We start from the raw sequence: 22431 nt of genomic DNA on the forward strand, positions 1-22431 counted from the left end.
TATTTTTTTCATGAATGCAACATCCATAATTATACAAATTTAAACCAAAATTCGGAAGGAAAATCACAATAGTTATGGCACGGATGGAGTTGATGTCAAGATATACTATATCATATGTGGGTATTTTTGGATCACATTGAATGAGATGCTGGATACACAATCTGATCTATTTTGCCGTTATAATCTCCGATTTGTAAGAAAGAGCTTATCAGCTATTAAATTTTAAAATTATATTGAGATACATGAATAGTAACTTAACTTATTTCAATACAATTTATAAAATATAACTGCTAATTATTGAGTTCATTATTATATATGGTGAAGTTTATAATTTCTTTTTTTTTTTTTTTTTTTTTGAATTTTACTTTTAAAAATAATGACTTTTTTACAAGAGGATCATGTATTATGATTATTGTTGAATGGACTGAGCAAAAAGTTGGTACGGCATTGACTGTCACTATTATCACACTGCAAGAAATTAGAAAAACGATGAATACTACAGCTCAATAACTTCAGCACATAAACGAATTCCCCATTTTCTTTCTTTATATAAGAAAGACTAAGAAGATCCAAATGAACATCCCGCAGCTTCTACTATACTAAATAGAGCTATGGCAATTAAATGTGCTTTAGCCTCCATCTTGGTCCATCTAGTTCTAGCCAGCTTACCGACTTACACCATTGGCAGCCGGTTGCTGCCACACAACCGAAGCAGTTTTCCGCCTGGTTTTATTTTTGGAGCCGGTTCTTCTGCTTATCAAGTATGATCTTTCTTTTCTTTTGAAAAAGAACAAAGAAATTTTCTTGACTAGTATTTTCTTTAACAGTCCGAAGGTGCAGCACTGATAGATGGCAGAGGACCAAGCATATGGGATACTTTTGTGAGGGAACAATCAGGTTTGAATAGAAGAAGAAGAAGGAAAAAAAAAAAAAAAAAAAACTTTGTTGTTTTATGCTTTGTAAATCCTTTTACTATGAGTAATGAATTTATGTTTTTCCTCTTCATCTTTATCTCTTCCTTTGTTATGCGTTTAAGATATTCTTTTCTTGTTTCTTTGAAAATGCTAAAACCAGCTCTCCTATCCGATTTTCTAACCGTTTTATGTGTTTTGAAAAAATTTTACCTTTGTGTGGCAGAAAAAATTAAGGATCGCAGTACAGGAGATGTAGCTGATGATCTTTATCACCGTTACAAGGTATTATTATGAAAAATTAAGCACACACACACACACACACATATATATATATATATATATATAGTATTTCTATTCCTCTATATATTTTGCTTGCTTGCTTTGGATTCAGGAGGACATAAAACTAATGAAAAAGATTGGTCTGGACTCCTTCAGGTTCTCCATTTCGTGGAGTAGAATCTTGCCAAGTAAGAGAAGGAATTTATGAAAGATAAATTGGGATAGAATAATTAATGAGTCTGAATCTTAATTCATTACAATGGAAAAGTACAACAATATGCTAAAATAGGTATATATATTCTAAGTTAGGTGAGGTATTATCAAGGTGTAACACTTTTCTCCTTTAAATTTTTATTTTATTTTATTTTATTTATTTCAGAGGGGAAAATCAGTGGGGGAGTGAATCCACTGAGTGTTCAATTTTACAATGACCTCATCAACAATCTACTTTCCAATGGTCAATTAACATTATCTTTCACTATATATATATATTTATTTTCCTGATTAATTACTTACAAAGTTTTCACTAAAATAGTAAATTGAGCATGCAGGTATAAAGCCCTTTGTGACTTTACTCCATTTCGACCCTCCACAAGCTCTAGAAGATGAGTATGGTGGTTTTCTAAGCCCACAAATAGTGTAAGTGACAAATTTATATATATATATATATATATATATATATATATATATATATTCTGAAGAGTTTGTTCAGCAAAATTAGTTTTGTAGCAGCTATTAGATATTTTTGTAATTGTTAGCTGTTTAAATAACATTTCATCAACGTTTAAGTGAGTAACATTTCATAACGCGCTCTCTCAAATTATAAAAGCTATGCTGTCACTACATGAAAAGCTGTTGTCTAACATGACCGAAGAACATTCTATATTTTTTATTTATTTTTAATATGCAACTACATTATATGACTGTCTCTAATTTGATGAATATATATATAGGAAAGATTATGTGGAGTATGCAGACTTCTGTTTCAAAACATTTGGCGATCGAGTGAAGCTTTGGGTGACCATAAATGAACCCAACACATTTGTCATCCAAGGTTATGACTCCGGTGTCTTTGCACCTGGTCGATGCTCCCACCTTGTAGGCAATTGCTCTGCCGGAAACTCTGCAACTGAACCTTACATCGTCATGCACCACCTACTTCTCAGCCATTCAGCTGCTGTCAAATTGTATAGGGACAAGTACGAGGTAACTAATACTTTACCAGTAATTAAATGTACTGCATTTCCAGACGAATTTTTCTTGTAAGATCAAGAGATTTTTAGTACTACCAAGTGATAAATTTAACATTTGCAGGTTATCCAAAAGGGACAAATCGGCATTACGATAGCAAGTCAATGGTATATTCCAAAGTACAATACATCTTCTAGCCGCTTGGCTACCTCTAGAGTCTTGGATTTTCACTTTGGATGGTAAGCACTAAACCTATATATATATATATATATATATATATATATATATATATATATATATATATATATATATATATGGTTAGGACCGAAATAACAAGATTTACTACATAATAGAGATATCTCTTAACTCATTAAATTAGTAAAAATTCTTATAGTCGAAACTACTCGAACTCAAGACCTCTATAGTATGAGAAAATCAATCAGACCACACTTGATTGACTGTAATTTCATTTTTTCTTTGAGGCGACAATATTATAACTATATTTTTGCAGGATTGCACATCCAATTACATATGGAAGCTATCCCCGAAGCATGAGAGAACTAGTGGGAAGTAGATTGCCAAAATTCACTCAAGAACAATCAAAAATGATAAAAGGGTCCTTTGATTTTATTACCCTAGATTACTGCACAACATTTTATGCAGAAAATGCTCCACTTGCTAACGGTGCCATCCTTAGTTATACTGCTGACCAACGTGTAAATGCAACTTGTACGCTCAAATTTTTTAAAGCTTTAATGATTATACAATTAAGCTTTCAAGAAAATTTTTTAATTAATCTATTAATACTATGCATTTCGTCACCGCAGCAGAAAGGAATGGAGTTCCCATCGGCACACCGGTATATCTTTCTTTTTCTGTCGCACATCGCCATATTGATACCAATGAGATAGGATTTTTTTTTTTATTGTAAAAAGAACATCGTACTAATTGCATTTTGATTTTTGTAATTAAAATTTTTCAAGAAAGCCACAATATATTGAAGGGTAAGTGGCTCAAAATTAAAGAACTTCAATTTACGAAGAAAAATGCATCAGAATAAAATTTTCTTGTAATCATAATGACAAAAGAAAATGTGATTAGCACCTAATTATAAGTTGACATTCTGTTTTGGTGTTGTTTAGACTGTTTTGAGCTGGCTTTACATCTATCCAAAAGGATTGGAAGAGCTTTTGCTATATGTGAAGGAAAATTACAACAATCCTACTATTTTCATTACTGAAAATGGTAAATTTAATTTCCTATTTTAATCAAATATAAGGAAAATTACAACAATCCTACTATTTTCAATCCTACTATTATTTTTTTTTTTTTACAGTGGTTAATTAATGGTTTTAATCTGCATTAATTCCTTGCAGGAATGGCTGACGATGCCTCTTTGCCTCTTGAAGTTGGCCTTAAAGATGGTTTAAGAATAAGATACCTCAGTAGTCATTTATCTTATCTTTTAAGGGCAATCAAGTAATTTTTTTTTTACTTTTAACAATTAATTAATTAATTGGAGATATTAAACAAATTAATCACGATTTAATTGAAATTTTGCAGGGAGGGTGTTAATGTAAAATCATACTATATATGGTCATTTTTTGATGACTTTGAATGGAGCAATGGCTACACCTTTCGATTTGGCATCACTTATGTTGATTATAAGAATAATCTGAAACGATACCTCAAGTACTCTGCCTATTGGTTCAAATTGTTCCTTGCAAATTAATTATGTTTGAAGACCTCCCAAATAATATTTACTCTTCATTTTCCAACAAAAAAAATAATAAAAAAAATGCTTTGTTTAACTTACAATAATAGTGCGGTTAATTCAACCGATCGAATTAGTCCATTTGACAAGAATGTGCTCTCGTTTCTTTTTAATAAGAGCTCGATTTCATCGATATGTGAGTTGATTTGTATGGAAAAAATCCAAATTTCTCAAATAAAAGATCGAGTGTTTTCATCTTTATGAATGGAGAAAAAAAATAAGTTTAAATATATATTTTTTCGTTCTTGCATTCTCTTCTTTAGTTGTACAATCCAACCACTTTCCTTTTGTATTGTCATTTTTAAATTATTATACCAATTGATGTGTCAAAATGGGTTGACGTATTGGTCGACACAAAACCGCCTAACACTCGATACGATTATTGACAGTGCTTTCGCAAGTGTACGAAATCGCCACAAATAATATATAATAAGTAAAGTATCGTTTCCACGAAAATTGTATACCAAATACAAAAATTGTGTTATCTTGTTATTATTTAAATGATAAATGAGAGAATTGATTCACGAATGTAAATTGAATAAGTAAAATAAACAAAGTCAAGTAAGCAAAATTCGATTAAAGCAATCACGGAATTGAAACTACTAAGGGTTTTGATTTCACTTAATTCTATCCAATTTATTTCATTAGTTCATTAATCAATTTAATTAATCAAGTAGAGGAAACAACTCTAAAATCACTAACAATCTCTTCCTGATGTATTGCTAGCTATTTTAATTCCATTTAATTACCTATCTTTCAATAGCACAATCAACTATGAATTAAATCATTAAGTTTTGCAGTTGTTTATGAATTCATAAATTAAGATTGATAATTCATGAAAACCCCCCATGAGTCAAACCATATAGCTTCTGCATCAAGTTATTATTCTCATGTGATTTATTAACCTTTTCATATCAAAAACCCTTCTTTCGATAGTGATAAATGAAATAAATCAATCCAAGGGAAAACCTCTGCCTAGAAGCATTTAGTTTATCAATAAATCATAACTTGAATAAAGAAAAATAAATTTAATGGCATAAATTAGAAAAGAGATTAAGCTACATCAAACCCCTAGTATAAGAGTTTAGTTAGACATATTACTTAAATAAAACTCAATAATACTTGATAAGTATTTTATAATCAATAAGAATAATGAAAGAAATAAACAAGACTAAGAGTTTAGAAATAAGAACCAGTGACAATTGGCTTGGATGGCTTCCTTGAACCTTTGCACAACTCTTAAATACTTAGCTTCTAAAGAAAATGAAACTATATACAAAGCTATGAAAAATAAGATATGAGAGATGGGAGAAGAGATGGACAAGAGATGGGATGGAATGCTTGGAATGGCTTCTTCTCTTCTTTATATAGACTTCTTGGGAGAGAAATCCACATAGTTCAATGAATAAAGTCCAACTTTGTTAGGCGATAATGCTCCAAATCAAGCCATAAATTTCTCTCAATCATAACTTTCCATGTGCATATGTTAAAGCTTGATTGATATGTGAAGAAAGTATCCAAGGTGAGCTGTGAAAATGGTAGGAATTGGTTGGCAACTTTTGCTCAGATCAGCTTTTAGTCTTTTGGCATGGGCGTGCTGAATGGCACGGTCTGGGCTTGCCAGCTCTGGAAGTCTGGAGGACTCAGCATGGGTTGTGCTGTCTAGCACGCTTGAGGAGGGTCTTTTGGCACGGCCATGTGCCATAGCACAGTCTGAGCGTGCTACGCTCTGGAAGTCTGAGTGCATTTGTAGCACAGGCGTGCTTCATCGGGCACGGTTAGGATTACATTTCCCCTTCTAGCACGGGCGTGCATCCTAGCACGGTCAGGGCGTGCAAGGCCGTGGAAGTCCAGGGCAATTGCAGCACGGGCAGGGGCATGCCAGAGTCTGACTCTTTGCTTGTTTTTCCTCGGTTCTTAGCACGGGCGTGCTGATTAGCACGGGCGTGCCGTGTTAAAATAATTTTTGCCTCATTTTACCCTTTTCTTGTGCAAAACCCTACAAATTTTCTAAAGATCAAGTGAGTTGTGTTTCAAGTAAGTTTTTAAATAAGAACATAATAATATTAAATAAAAACTAATTTAAATAAATTAAAAATACTAAAAATCTTAATAAAAATTACATTAAAAATATTATAAAAATAAAACTATCAAAATTCCCCAAACTTAAATCATTGCTTGTCCTCAAGCAACAAAACTAAAATGCTAGCTTAATATGGTTTGGAATAATCATTCACAAGTTTAATAAATATCCAAATTATTAACATAAGAATAAATCATGTATTTTCTATGTCAATCATTTTCTAGCCAAAATTTAATTTTCAATAGAACATATTCTTTTAATTAAACATAAGTTAACAAGATTTTATCATCAACAATTATTTAATCTTATGATAATTAGAATATAAATTTACAAAAATCATTTTAACCTTTAAATAGAATATAAGTGTAACACTCCCATAGGCAACATTAGTCATCCCTTCTTCACAATTGAAATGCATACAGTTTAAAAAGATCAAAAGGTCTTTATTTAGGTTGTAATGAGGTTTTAGGGATAAAATTTTAGCTAAGGAAGAAAAGATAATATGATAAACAAAAGATGCGACAAATGCTTCATATCAGGATTTTGGATTTATATTAAAAACAACTTGTATTTGTAAAGGGAGATTAAGTTGAAGTTCCTTACTAGCTCAAAATTTTGAGGTAATATTTGGCAAGGTCTCTACGTAATATCCTTGAATACTTCTTTTTTTGCTAAAGTTTCCCAAACTTGAATTTTTGACTGATTTCTTTTCTTGCGAGGTATTCCTCTTTTCCTCTTTTGCTAGTATTAATAGAATTTTCTCCACTTTTACTATGTTTTAATAAAAATCAAAATCCTTCAATTACACATTGTTGCATTTAGGGTGCAGAATTAATTTGGTTTAATGGCTAGGTTCAAGTAAAGGTGAATAATAAAATTTTGATATAGACTTCAAATTGGTTGCAAGGGTCGTACTTTCTTAGATGGTCTAAGCTAGATATGAGGTTTTAACAAAGAATGCCTAAATCATCTCTTTCTAAATGTAAGCACAAAAAAAAATTTGTCTTGAAGAGAATTCTAATTTGTTCTAGGAGTGCCAAGGTTAAATAAGTTTTTATGAAAAATACATCTATTTATCATAAAATGTTAACAAAGTTAATGTTTATAATCTTAGAAACAAATGGTTAAACTAAAGGAGTATGTTAAGTTAAAAATTTAAATTTTAGCTAAAAGCAATTAACTTTAGAAAAACAATTAATTTAATCAAAGGCTAATGAATTGAAGATAAATTTTAAATTTGATCACTATTATTCCAACCTTATTTTACTTACTGAAATAAGAGAAAATAACATTAACTATAAATAACATAAGAATTTTATAGTTTAGATAAAATTTCCTCCCCCTTTAAGATTCTAATTAAGTGACTTATAATTAAAATTTTACTTGAAAATAATATATATTATATTTTTTATCCTATATACAATTCAATATCACAAAATAATTTAATATTGATAAATTGTGTGTACATACATAACTTATCATAAGAAGCGTTCGTTTATATTAAAAATATTTTATATTTTTTTATAATATATATTTTTTTGAAAGGATATTTTTTTAATAATATGTTAATTAGAGGATAGAAGATAAATAAAATAAATGAAAAGACAAAATTTAAAAATATACAGATAAAAACAGAGTAACAAGTTAAGTAAACCACTGCAACAAGTTTCTCCAGACACGTGTTAATTCTAGAGTATTTTATATCAATGCAGAATTATTGCAATCTGTATACTAGTAAAAGCTTGATTTTGGTCTCAAATTCATAGTAACTAAGATGAATGAACAAGGTGCAAAAAGCATTAGTCGATTGAGCTCATGATGTGAGAAATTCATGTAATTCATTGCAATCCTAATCAAAGAAGGCATATGATATTTGGTCACAAATTCATTGCAACTCTAATTGATTGAATACATAAATTTACCCTTGAATTTTACAATTTTAATTTTGTGACACCCTGAATTTTGCAGATGTCCTATCATATACTTGAACTTGTAAATGTTGGTAATATTACACACTTTTTGATACTAATATCAATAATTTTAGGGTTTTTACCTTTTATCTGCAAAATATCGACTTAATATGCATAAATTTTAACTTTTTATTGAGTGTTTAATTGATATAATTTTGCAAGTTGAAGTGTTTAATAGAATAAATTTGAAAATTAAAGTGTTTAATAGGTATAATTTTATAAGTTGAAGTGTTTGATGGATCAAAGTAAAAATTGAAGGTGCCACAAAGTTAAAATAACAAAATTCATGGGTGAATTTATGTATTTAGCCAATTCTAATTAGATAAATAATAATATGAAGAGGTATTACTTCATTACATCCCAATCAGTTAGAGGGGAAACAATTAAAATTATGTCAACTAAATTAATACTAAGTTGTTTATTATTTATAAATGTCTTAGTAGTTATATAGAGCGGTTCAAGGACTATTGCCACGATTTTGTTTATCTGGGAGATGCACTTGAAATTTATTAGTATCATTGATTTGCTTCCTCATCATGATTTGCATCAACTTGACAATTGCCACCGATAGTTTGGCATAGACTAATCTACCTAAGGTACCACATCAAGATGATACATTGCATGTGTTTCACTTGCAGGGTCACATTGACAATAATTAGGAGCATAAATCTCAAATACTCACCCAATTTCGGAATTGTTGTCTCTCTCATATAATTTTTTCTAGCTCAATGCAAGTACCCTTGGGCTCTCACTCAGAATATGCATAATAGTATGTGCAGAGATCTACACATTGGATTTCAAAGGTGCAAAAGTTGGAGCCGTAATAATTAGTTGACCCCTTTCATCTTATCTTATAATGTCTTAATCTAATTGTGCAATCAATATGCCCTCATTGCCATAATGTCTTTTCATTAATATAGGTGGACCGACGCATTGCTATTGGGTTTCAATATCAATAATACACAGCAGAATAAGATAATTATATCAAAATAATTATACCAAAAGGGATCTGTTCAAACGATTAAAGCAATAAAATTAGTTTAGAAGAATACCTCTTTTGTTGATTCTTCAAAACTTTGAACTATGTGGCTACATTGTCGCAAACCATAAGCCGTCTAAGTGTTTAGCCTCTAGTAGCATCCACACGAATGGACAATCGAAATACTCTAAAACTATTTTAGCGGGTTGAGAGATTAGAGAGTATAATAGTACTAGCTATCTTATGCTCTATGTTTAGTTTTGTGGTTATATGTAACGACCAATAGTTTGTCTGTATTTAAACCTTATATATGAAAACCTTAGATAATAAATAAATAAATTATAATTATTTATTTAAACCTTTTAAATAAAGAAATCATAATTAAAATATTCAGTTTATTTAATTTAAAATTTATCTTCATAAATTTTAGAAGTAAATCAATAAAGTCAATGTTAAATAATTTAGGTAAAATTGTAATTGAATATTAATCACAATTTCGTCCTCAATTTCACAAAATTTATTTGTCATCAAGTCATACTTGATTCAATTTCTCATTTTCACTTTTTTATATCCATTCTTATGTGTGTGACCTTCTAGGTTCCAAATATATTGGCAATAAATATAAATTAAATTAATTACTTAATATTTGAATGTCAAGTACATTGTCTAGCAACATGCCATGACTACCCAAATATTTAGAAAGTCAAAGTGGTTTGACTTAATCTTTCAGTACATGATTACCAATGTAATTAATATTCCTTTATCATTAATGTTCTGATTTAGTAATTAGACATAGAGTATGTTTGCTTTACTAAATTATGTTAGTTCTCTTAATTTTAGCCATTGATCATTTGATGAAATTTCAAATCTAATATGCTAATTTCATTCCACCTTACACAAAGATTTTTTAATCAATACTAATAGAGAACAATTAAAACATTTTTCCTGATTTACCTAATGTGATGAACCCTCTCTTAATTACACAAGTATCTCCATACAGTTCTTACTATATCCAATAAATCATTGCTTATTATTCATGAATGAATACTGTGAAAGCAGAATCAAAATATAGTCATCCTCATACAAGATAGCTTAGTAATTTCAAGTCAAAAGATCACTTACGCAACCATCATTTGAGTATTTCATAGACACAGGTCAATTCAATGGATTTGTTTAGATAACAAGCACCTACATATTAATTCTAGATATTACATATATCTCAGTTTATGAGAATAGCGGCTTTCCTAAGGAAAAAACATAATATGTACCAGTCTCAACAATTATAAACATCATTCTATAATGAGGAGAACATTGACCAGGACTATTCAGAGACATTGTTTTAATGCAAATATAAAATTCATAATTATAACCATATTATAATTTATTTCACAAAGCAGTATTTTATAATGGACTTTATCTTTTATCAAGATTCAATAAATAGAATATAAAAGATAAATAAATGTCTTTTATTAAAAATAAAATATTTATTACATGAAATATTATATCCAAAATATAACCAACCAAATTGGCTATAGGGCATATAACTAACAGTTGCACACCATTTGTTGATGACTATTTGACTTATTCGATGTAATAAATGAAGAAATTTGTATCCAAATCCATCTTGTACTTCAACCTGACCTTCTACCGATAGAGTTTCCTCATGTTTAAACACCAAAAGAACCATAAAGTTGAAGGAGACATGAAACAATGTCTAAACATATTAGTTGAAGTGTATCGCTTGTTCAACTGCACCTAAATCCCATACTATTCAATCCTTTAATAGTTTATTTGATATGATGATGATACTCGTACAATAGATTCACCTTATCTTTTTCGGTCCATAGCAACCATTTATGAATATGGTTGAGACTTTTTATATTGATGTTAGTATAAATGTTGAGCATGGAAAATAATATTAAGGCATTAAAGAAAATACAATATGCCGAAACTCATATCGTAATAGGATGCCTCCACATTGTGGTGGACAGTAATATGATTAATTTCTTATGTCTTAATTACTAAGACAATTTATTATTATAATCATACACTGACTTAAATTATTGTATGCTAGTATTTAGGCTTGTGGCTTACTTATAGCATTTTATTACTCTTTGTAACTTATAAGTGGATAAAGGAAGTATTTATGTACTAAAACCATCAAATCATTTGTATGTTTGAGTGAAAATATCCTTCGATTATTTAAATATTTTTTATTAAAATCATTATTTAATTTGACAAATTTATAATAAAATACTATTCTCTTGCATACTTATTTAATCTATGTTGTATTTTTCCTAACAAATCTTCAGTTTTATCTAATTTAACTACTTGTCCTATAGGAATTTCATAAAATTTAAATATTTGACTTCATCAGTAATGATTAAAGGTTTTTGCTCACTAATGGTCATATCTTATATTTACACCAGAACTAGTAAATTGATTGTGTTTTAGTGAAATGTTACTTTATTATTCAGATAATGAATTGTGTATTTCAATGAAATTATTACTTGATTTGGTAAATTACTCATAAAATAAAAAATACTATTTATTTTTTGATTACATTTTACTAACTATTGAACAGACGAGCAACTTTTATATTGCACTAAAACCACCAATTAACATTATAATCTTAATGCAATATTCTGTTTCCACGATATTAAAAATATTAGATTTATAAATAGTTTTTGTAACAATGTTATTTTTGTCATTTATTGTCCAAGTTTTAGCATGATATTAGTAGTGTTTCATATACTAGAGTCTGTCTCTAATTCCTATTGATCTGTTAGATTTATCATGATTTGAATTATTTCTACTGATGGCTTATCATGCTAAATTCCACTTTGTGAAATTAAAAGGGTATAAAAGGGACAAAAAAGAATGAAGATTTGAATTTCATTTTTTATCTTTTTTTTTTTAATATCCACCCATCAACCTAGATTTTTAAATGTTTCTAATGGAAGAGATTTTAGTTTTATTCCAATATCAATGGCTATATATGAGTTAGATAATAACTAAATGGTGTTGAGCTGTTAATTTCGTTAATTAGGGTTTTAATTCATGAATTGTTAATTAGGGTTTCTTTTTTTTTTTTTTTTGTTCATTTGACCTTAGAATTATTAACCCTGGAAATATAACTGTATACATTAATGCTAGTACACTATAGTATATAATCAATGCAAGTAGTTTTAAGAATAGTATAAAAATTGAAAAAAAAAATATATAGTTAGGTGAATTATTTTTGCCATTAGAATTATAACTATCAATACTCTTTTATTGCTTGTAAAATGTAATTGAATAAGATGATTTGAAATCAACTTCAATGCAAGTAGTTTTAAGAATAAATCAATTTTACTGTGAGTAGTTTTGAAAATAAGGTGAAATAAAGTATTGAGAAAAAATAAAAAATTAGGATAACAATTTTAAAGTTTATATATCAAATTATCCTTTTCAATATAGTTTTAATGTTAGTAATAGTGTTAGTTTATTTATAATGCGTCAATTCCATACATAAAATATTAAATTCTAAAATTTATTGTTATTACTTTTTGAATTATAATCCTATCCTACTCAAGCTAAACTCCTTCCCATGAAATAGTATAAAATGATAAATTCACAAGCAAAAATATCTCCATCCTATGGAATTGTAACATGCAAGCTACAATCAATATTATTCAGAAAATTTTAAATTGTAGATCTCCACGGCACTCTAACAAGCACCTACGTACTAGTTTGACATAAATTAGATGAGGGAGAAAACCCTCTTATAGTCACGTGATTAATAATCGATTATTGAGTTTAACTCCTCAACTTGCAACCAAGATTGTCTCCACCTTATGTAGTTTATTGTAAAATTTTAATCATACTCTAAACCTTAAAGCATAAATTTGATTATGTAATTTGCCAATTATTATTGTTATGGCCCCTTGAACTTTGTAAGGTTCAATTATGATCTTGCATTTTCACATTTCAATAATAATTTATGTCTCTTGCTAAAATAAAATAAAAAAAAAAACTTTATAAAAGATTTCAATCATGACTCTGTACTTTTACATTTCATTTTGATAAAGAATATAATTATTACTGAAATATAAAAGTACAGAGTCATAATTGAAACCTAAAAAAATTAAGGAGGCCACAAGGAGAATCTGCCAATCTCAGGGACAACTTTATGCGTTAGCACTGTAAAAAGTAGGAAACTGGGAATTAGCATGCATTCAATGAATTTTCTTAAAGAAGTGTCGCGCGGTCCATGCCTGATTGCCTATAGGAATAGCGGCTCTAATGCACAGATTATAATTACTATTTTGTTCTAAATGCGGCTTATTGCACAAAGTATTATCACTATTTTATTTCTCAATGCTCGTTTTTATTCGTCTTCTTCCATCAGACGATTTCTAGATCGTCTTCTTTCACCAGACGAGCTTATAAGTCAAAGAGGTGGAGATTATTGAATAACAAAAGGTAATCAATTGAATAAAAACAAATAGAACTTTTTAATTATTCAAAGGTATAAGGAAAGTTTTTAATTATTCAAAAGTATAAGGAAAGTTTTTAATTATGCTTCGCTTATTAATCTTACTAAGCTTTCTCCTTCCCTGTATACTTTTAACTTATACTTACTAGAGGAGCTTGTAAATCAAAGAGGTAGGGATTATTGAATAAAAAAGGTAATTAATTGAACAAAAATAATGGAAAGTTTTTAATTATTCAAAGGTATAAGAATCTTTTGTAACATAAAATAAGTGAGTATAAAGTGTGTGTATATATATGTTAAGGCAGTTTTAATCAACTTAATCATCAAAATAGACATAATATTCCATAACAATCTCATTATTCTCGCTTGAGTTAACTCATTTATAAACACCATATATATAGATGTACTATGAGATTTTTGGACATGTATGTATCCTCTGTATCTAAGACAGAGTGCCAAACCTCTCAGGTTCAGAGCTTATTCAGATTCATGCATTTGCATATTCATATTATTATTAGATGCTTATGGCCATAATCATATTTAGGCATATCATTGTCTAATATTTATCACAAGAAATTGCAAATGTATGTATCTGTACATTCATGTTACATGTGCCATGTTCATGAAAACATATGTATGTTCATGGTATGGTGTTTCAGGTCTAGGATGTTACAATTGATGAGTTCAAATCAATAGTCTCAATTATCTCTTCATCCACCAATATTACTTTTTGTTTGTTTTTATTTGAAATCTCTCCTAATACCTGTTCCAGTTGTACTCACTTTCTTTATGGTCATTAATCATTGTGTTTGAAAGTAAGAAAGTTTGATTTAATTCGTCTTCAAAGGAGTTGTATTCTTCACATGTAGCATATACTTCTTCTAAAGGAGCAATTTTCGAAGTTTCCTTATAATCTAACTTGCACTCTTCATCTTTAAGTCTATTAGCTACCATTATTGCCAATTGTGTTGCTTATACCTCCAAATTCTTGATCATCTCTTGTTGGATCTTAAAACTCTCGCGAGTTTCATTCATAAATTCCATGTGAGATTTAGTAAGTGCAGCAATCAACTCTAAATTCTTCTTCTTCTATTCTTCATACTCAAATTTTGGAGTATGGAGATTCCAACCTTGCAGTGAAGGATCTCAATGTCAACGGTAGTCAAAGTTCGCCATATCATTCAACATGTGAAGTAGATCTTCATAGCTACTTTCTGAAAGGTGAATACCAGTTGTCGAAAATTCACTATCTACCCAACTTCTTGTTTCTTCATCTAATGCAAAATAGAATATAAAATTGAGATATTTATTTGTAAAATTATGATAAGGAAATCTCTCCAACAAATCATTAAATCTTGCTCAAGCGGCATAAAATGGCTTCGAATGTTGTTGATTAAAACTTGTGAATGCTTGTCGATGAAACATCTCAAATATTTCATAAGAAATTAACAAAAGTAAAAATTAATAAAGTAAAGAAAAACTACAAAATAATATAAACAAATATTTCAATTAACAAACAAAAAAAATTAAAATAAAAAATGTCTAATTTAATCATAGGTTAAGTGGTAGTAATATTGGCAACGACAATCCCTAGCAACGGCGCCAAAAACTTGATAGGCAAATTCGCAATTGTACGAAACCACAAACAAATAATAAAGAGTGAGTAGAGTATCGTTCTATAAAGATTGTATACCAAGTACCAAAATTGTGTTAATATACTATTATCTAAACGACAATAAGAAAAATAATTGTAAAAATAAAAGAAACAAAATAAGGCAATGAGAAAGAAATGATCAAGCGAGTAATTGTTGAAAAGAAATCAAAGTTTAAAAGGTTACTATTTATTTTGACTTCATTTAATTCTATTCAATTTATCTTATAAAGTTGATAATCAATTTTAATTATTCAAGAAGGAGAAATAATCTCAAAATCACTAATAAACTCTTTCGATGTTTTATTAGTTAGGAAAGTGAATATATATTGAGGAAAAAATCTTTTAGAGATAGAAAACTGTTTAGAGTTTATATTTATTCCCAATTAGGATTCTCCCGGCGTCTAAATATGATTCTAGCTTGATAAGGCACGTCCCACAGAATATTCATACAAATACGTGCATGCAACACGGACTTAATCTGCAGTTTCGGCCTAAGTTGAACTTTGCAGAGTAGTGCAGGGGTGCTGGGTAGTACGGCTTGGGCATAATCCTTGCTGGATGTCTTAGCCAAATGATTACTTTTAATCCTCTTTTGCATTTTTGGTTGTTTTTCTATAAAAATACTTCAAAATTTATCAAGATTTAAGTGAAATATGATTAAAAGCTTTATTGAAAAATATAAATAAATCTAACTAAAATAAAACAAAGTAAATAAAAATTTAAAAGAAATCCTAGAGAAAAACTAATAAAAATAAAACGTATCACTAGTATACTATGGTATATAATCAATTAATAATGAATGCAAATACAATGACTTAAAATCAACTCGAATATCATTTCAAGTGTTGATCAACTTGCGGACATTATTACAAAGCCACTGGGTTTGAAACAGTATATCCCATTACGTGACAAGCTTCATCTTCAGTTCCTTCCACCATCAGCTTGAGAGGGTGCTAGATAAATATATTTTTATGATTTGTCATAAGTCAATATTATCTTACATGTATATAGTGGTTATTTCATTGTTATTTTTCTATTCTTGTAAAGTTCAAGTCCCATAAATACCTCTGCTGCAAATATTTTTATCCAAATTCTTCTTATTTCCTTAAATTTTACACTACGAAATTATATTTAATTATATTATAATAACAGTTATTTAGGGGTATTCTGGAGATACCATATATAATATTCATTGCTAGGTTATAATATAAATGACATTCCCTGCATTATGGCTCTGAATATATTTTATATTTTTAATTTTAGAAATAAAAATTATAGATTTAAAATATATTTTTCTTTCTCATTATTTCTAAATATTAAACATAATCGTATGATTATTATAAAGAATAAGCCTTCTTTAATAAAAATAATTAATTAAATAAATTAACTAATTTATAGCAAATTTACTATATGGGTAATTTATTCTTTTTACAAATTTCTCTTTCTATTCCTTCTATTATTTATATCAACCAAACACATGAATGTAATATAAATTCTTATTTCATAATACACACTAAATACTAGAATATGAATTATATTTCTTATATCATTCTATTTCGTTCCCAAATTCATTCTTTATATCCAACTAGTAATTGAGCCAGATGATTATTTGCGCATCCAATGCATATTATTGAAAGAAAAAATAGATTTTTTTTAAGATGAAAATAGGAAATTCAAATTTAACCTGTTTAGTGCATGTAATAGTGAATTTTAACAAAAGAACTTCACACCATCAAACGTTGGCTAGCCAACCCAATCATTAATCTCACTTGAACTCCACAATAGCAAACACATGAAATAGTCTAATCATATATATATATATATTCTCTTTTTTTTTTTTTTGTTAGAAAATTTTATTAGGAGTAAGTGCTTCCTGTTATAGCATGTTGAGGAGAGAGAGAGAGAGAGATCAGTGAAAAGAATCATGGGCAACATTCAAAGAACCAAACTAAGTGCAAAAATGCTTTCTTTTATGATCCAAAAGTGTAAAATATGTGCTTTGAAAGTTGAACACTAACTTTAAATAGATTAGGGCTTTAAAGAAGGTGATAAAGGACAAAAAAATGTTACCCATTAAGGAGACCAATTAGGAGACAGTGTCCTTAGATCTAGTTTTTTCTCCACTAAATCCATAAGTTGAGTCCAAACTCTTTAGTACATTTTCAAAGCTTCTTACAGTTGTAGGGTGAGAATCAGACACTTGTCCAAAACCCATTTGGTGAAATTTCATTTAAATTAGGGTTTAACCATGTGAGCATCAATACCCCTAATTGAAGGGGATGGAACAAAATTTTTTCTTTATTGTTCACATGGTATCAATAGTCAAACTAAAGAAATAAATTAGAATTGGTCTTTGTTGTTTGGGTAAGAGTCTTTAAAGAACAAGATTACCAGCTCAATCTCACATGGGTTAGGGAAAAAGAATGGGTAATAGCTGGAAGTGAAAATCCAAGAATCAAATATGGGAATTTCAACTTAAGAAATCAACAACTAGTCCCCCCCCCCCCCCCCCCCCCCCCCCCAATAATATTAATAGTGAAGAGTACGTATCTTTATTTTTATAAAATATACTTTGATAACATTAAAGTGTAATTGTCGGAAATTAAATGAAAAATATAAAAGCAAAAAATATGGGAATTCAAATAAATTTTATTTAAATTCGATAATTTATCGTTAAAGCGCTTATGGAAATTGTAATTACAAATACAAATAGGAATAAATTTTGTTAACATTCAAAGAATAGTCTGTAAAATATCTGGAACATCAAAAGCAATAATGATACCATTTGCGAATATCATCGTAAATGATTTGTATTTAGCTGAATTAAAAAGATGAATTTAATGTGACAACCGAAAGATGATCGTTAATGATATTTTATTTCATTACTATTAAATCAAACTAAAATAAATATATTAAAATTGATCCGTAATAATATTTCATTACTATTAAATCAAAAATAAAATAAATATAATGAAAGTATTACATGACCATTTTAGTTTGCAAAAAAAAAAAAAAAAAAAAAAAATCTCAAACATTAGCATTTCATGAGAAACAAGGCAATTTTCATAATTCCTTTATACTTTCTAGGCAAAGATGATACCTTGAGAAGGTCCTTATTTTAACAAGTATAATTGTTGTTTGTTGTGTTGGAAAAAATGACTACTCAAGAACTCTTGGATTTAAAGGTCAATGATTATGACAAAGCATACTAAATCTTACCTTAATGATCGTAGGATCGAGTTATGAAATCAACAGTTTAAGAAGGGCTATGGAACATAAAACTGTTAAATGGAATGTGGAACGACACTCTTGGTAATAAAAAAAAGGTCAAATGTAGTTTAACTATTTGAAGTAAGATGATTTGGCCACAAAAGGCAGAATATTAGGAGCAATGTGTCCTTATCTGTTTGTTTGACGCATCACTTGCTTAGATGTCTAATGAAACATAAATTGGTGTCAATAATGTGATACCATTTTAAAGTATTGGACAACACAGGAAATTAGATATATTTTCTTTTGTCTGTTCGGACAGTATCACATGACAGGGTGTGTATATTATATTAAAGACTGAATTTTACTCAACAATGCATCAAGCAACACTCCAATTTTTAGAATTTAATTATTACACTATTTAATTTTTCTTTGTTAAATTCATCATCAAATTAAAGAATTTAACGAAGACGAAAGCAAAAAATTATATTTCCATAATATTTGTTACATTTGGAATTTCACGTTTCTTAAGAAAACCAGTATATTTGTTTAAGTTATAATAAATTATTAAGTAAATTGACTATATTATCCTTAATTTATAAATACCAATGCTATAAGGAAACCATTAAATTGAAATAATAATTATCGGTTATATACAAAGGGTAAACATGAAAAAAATATTTATTACTTCTTAAAACCACAAATATAACAAATATTTTGGAACAAATAATTTTCTCAAATTTGACAATTATTATGAAACAGAGGGAGTAGTTAAGCTCTAAAATCAGGAGCCTTCACTAATGTATTTAAATATAATCGATGGACTATATAGTAATTTACTATTTTAAGCACTTTTGTACGTGCATTCATTATTAACAATAATAACATTTAATTAGCAAGTAATAGAAAAACAAATAAATTATAGTCTTAATTTGACGTTGCTGCTGTTTATTAGGTTAGCCCCCTATCTTCTACTCTTTCTTTTGGTTCATATTTTTTTACTTTTAATCTTTTATTTACTTTAATAAACTCATATATGTTTTCCTATAATAGATTTGTCTTTTTTATTTGTTTTTGTTATTGTTGTTTTCTCTCCATACTTAGCGTTATTTTATATGTTCTTTGTAAGGATTGTCTCTTTCTTTGTCAGGGTTTATTATTAAATAAAAACGAATAATGTAACAAGAATATTTCGGTTCAAACCAATCACAAATATGTTTTGATTCAAACAAGGGTATTTCTCATTTTATACCGAGAAAAAAATTTAACATTATTTTAAAAATTATTTTTTTTATTAGCTTGTGTATAAGACCACTCGTACACCGGGTCTAAGTAAGAAATTTCCTTCAATTTTATGGTTAATCGAACTCCTTAATTTTAGAAATTTCAGCAATTGAATCTTTAATTGAAATGGGTTATATTGTAGCTCCATCTTTAATCACAAAAGGACAAATCTAAGTAACATGAGATGTCTGCTAAACATGCACATAAAACAAGCTAACCCCTATATAAATACGAGCAGCTCCATGTGGAATTTAACAGAGAAAGATCAAGAAACCAACTTGATGAAAAATATTTGAACGTTAAAGGCATGCTTAGACATGTTCAACAATGATCAACAAAGTCTTTTCACTTCCTCTATGAACCCAAGAATCTCTTTCTCCAGTGATTTTGCAGAATCACAAGAAGCTATCAAATATGAAAGAAAAAGCTACAGAGAAGCACCAGTTTCTTCAGATTTCGAATTCTCGGTGCCAAACTACTCCATGATCCCTGCAGATGAGATCTTTTGCAAGGGCATGATCTTACCATTGAAGGAGAATTGCACAAACCAGCTTAGAAAAATGACTTTACGCGATGAATTACTGGTTGATGATGAGGATGAAGATGAGTTTGATGCGTTGCCAAGAGTACATAAGAGTTCAGTTTGGTGGAAAGAGAGGTTGAGCTTAAAGAGGAGTACTCACATTGTGTGTAAGAAAGGAGATAGAAATAACATTGGGGTTCTGCAAGGAATTGTTGAAGAGAAGACTCATGTTTTTGTGCATGGGAAAAATACAGGTGCAATACTTTGTTCCTTTAATTCCTTTAATTTTTGCGGATTCTTTTTTTTTTTTTTTTTTCGAGCTTCAATTATCATCATTTTTTTTAGTAATTAGTTGAAAATTATTAAAAGAGATTTGTTTGTTAGTATTGTTTGAATTGCCTTCGAGCAAACGGTTGTTATATTTGAAATGTTGATTAAATGCCATTAGCTCATAAAAATTTGAAAACAAGTTTCACTACATACTTTTTTTTTCTAATAGCATCTAAAATTATATTTTAAAAAAATAATAATAATTTCAATCTCATACCAAATTTGATTAAAAGCACTAATGCATGAAATCAAAAGGGCTCAAATTGCATGGAAATTGGTATTACTATTGATTACATAATTTTTCTCTATTTAATTTACAAGTGTTAATAAGTGAGCTGTTTGAGCTTGACTTGGAAAATTCGAAAAAGTTCAATCTATATCAAGTTTTCATTGAACCTTTTATTAATATATAAAAGACATTTATCGAGCCTTATCAATGTGAAATCCTATTAATTCAAAAGTTTAGGTTGAACTGAACATCGCTCTCGAGTCAAATTCAAACTCAAAATTTCCAAACTCATTAGAATTTTAAACAGCGGAGAAGTTGCACTAGAGCCAAATTTTTAATCTAGCAAGCTTAAGCAAGAGCTCAGACACACTCAGTTTACACTCATGCTTGCGCTAAGAAAGAATTGGTAACTGATTTTAATTATTATCTTGTACAGGAATTGTTGACTGAAGGAAGGAACATATCTAAAATGGAGAGGGTGGGAATGAGGCATATGCAGACAGAATTGAAAGGTCTAGACTCTAGCTTTTTACTACTTTTGTTTACAAAATTTCTATTTTCTAATGCATTGGAAAAAAAAAAAAAAAAAGATTATTAATCTTTCCTTCTCCTCTCCCCAAGAGGAAGTAGTGTTTGGCTGTTCTTTTTATGTACAAATATTTGCAGTTGAAGAGCTTTCTTGTATCTAGGAGCATTTGATTAATCTATGAAATTATATATTATTATTTAAGCTCTTCCTATTCTTCTTCTTCTTCTTTTAAGAGAGATTATTATAATATATTATATATTTGCTGGACAATAAAATTAAAACAGATTAAACCTGTCAAAATATAAATTCTATCTTCTTTCAATGTATTGAATTGGTTGCGTTCTTGTAACATTTTCAATACATATAAATACTCAAATCAACATTTCCTGTATAATAATAATAATAATAATAATAATAATAATAATATAGAAAAACTAAATCTGCTTTTTGCCTAACAATAATTAACCAAAATTAGACTTTAAAGATAATGGCATTGGTCTAATTTAACCAAATAGGGATATGAAAATGAAGCAATACATACAAAATTCGCACAAACCATATTCAAACCCGTTTAAAATTTAGATGCTCGCGTTCATTTTAAATCCATTTAAAATCTCTTTTTCAATATACACATCTGTCTCGAACCCTTTTAACTAATACCTAATATACACATCTGTCTCAAACTCTTTTAACTAATACCTAAATCCGTTTAAATGAATTTGCGAGATATGAATGAAAGAAAAATTGTTCAATATTTTTTTGGTGGCTAATTGATTTGTTTGATATACATAATGGATTTTAGTGGGTTACCTTCCCAAACTCATTTGGTTAATACCCTAACCTGCTTTAAATGTGTTTTTACGGTTTGGGTACACATGAAATGCGCCTCAATTCCATTCCCACGGCTGAGAGTTAAAAATTAAGGCTAATTGGACTAATTTACTTTTTTTTAGTACAAAGACCTGTGTGACCTCTGATAAAAAAATTAACATTATATTTTTAAAA

The 22431-nt window shown here is 28.8% G+C and overlaps 2 protein-coding genes across 2 annotated transcripts; both read left to right on the plus strand.

The window, feature by feature from the left end:
• Window positions 1–536: 536 nt before the first annotated feature.
• On the plus strand, window positions 537–4291 carry LOC149495523 (beta-glucosidase 17-like). Its single transcript, XM_089722257.1, has 13 exons — window positions 537–761; window positions 828–897; window positions 1138–1196; window positions 1306–1381; window positions 1573–1650; window positions 1745–1832; window positions 2147–2399; window positions 2508–2623; window positions 2896–3113; window positions 3212–3243; window positions 3527–3629; window positions 3761–3863; window positions 3948–4291. The coding sequence occupies exons 1-13, from the start codon at window positions 612–614 to the stop codon at window positions 4114–4116; spliced, it is 1515 nt and encodes a 504-aa protein (XP_089578383.1). The 5' UTR covers window positions 537–611; the 3' UTR covers window positions 4117–4291.
• Window positions 4292–20084: 15793 nt separating this feature from the next.
• Window positions 20085–21630, plus strand: LOC149495524 (uncharacterized). The gene is made up of 2 exons (XM_089723317.1): window positions 20085–20592; window positions 21334–21630. The coding sequence occupies exons 1-2, from the start codon at window positions 20133–20135 to the stop codon at window positions 21345–21347; spliced, it is 474 nt and encodes a 157-aa protein (XP_089579443.1). The 5' UTR covers window positions 20085–20132; the 3' UTR covers window positions 21348–21630.
• The last annotated feature ends 801 nt before the right edge of the window (window positions 21631–22431 follow it).

The sequence above is a fragment of the Jatropha curcas genome, chromosome 6 (genome assembly GCF_041381405.1).
Source record: "Jatropha curcas cultivar XTBG-Jc1 chromosome 6, XTBG_Jcur_1.0, whole genome shotgun sequence".
NCBI classification, from domain to species: domain Eukaryota; kingdom Viridiplantae; phylum Streptophyta; class Magnoliopsida; order Malpighiales; family Euphorbiaceae; genus Jatropha; species Jatropha curcas.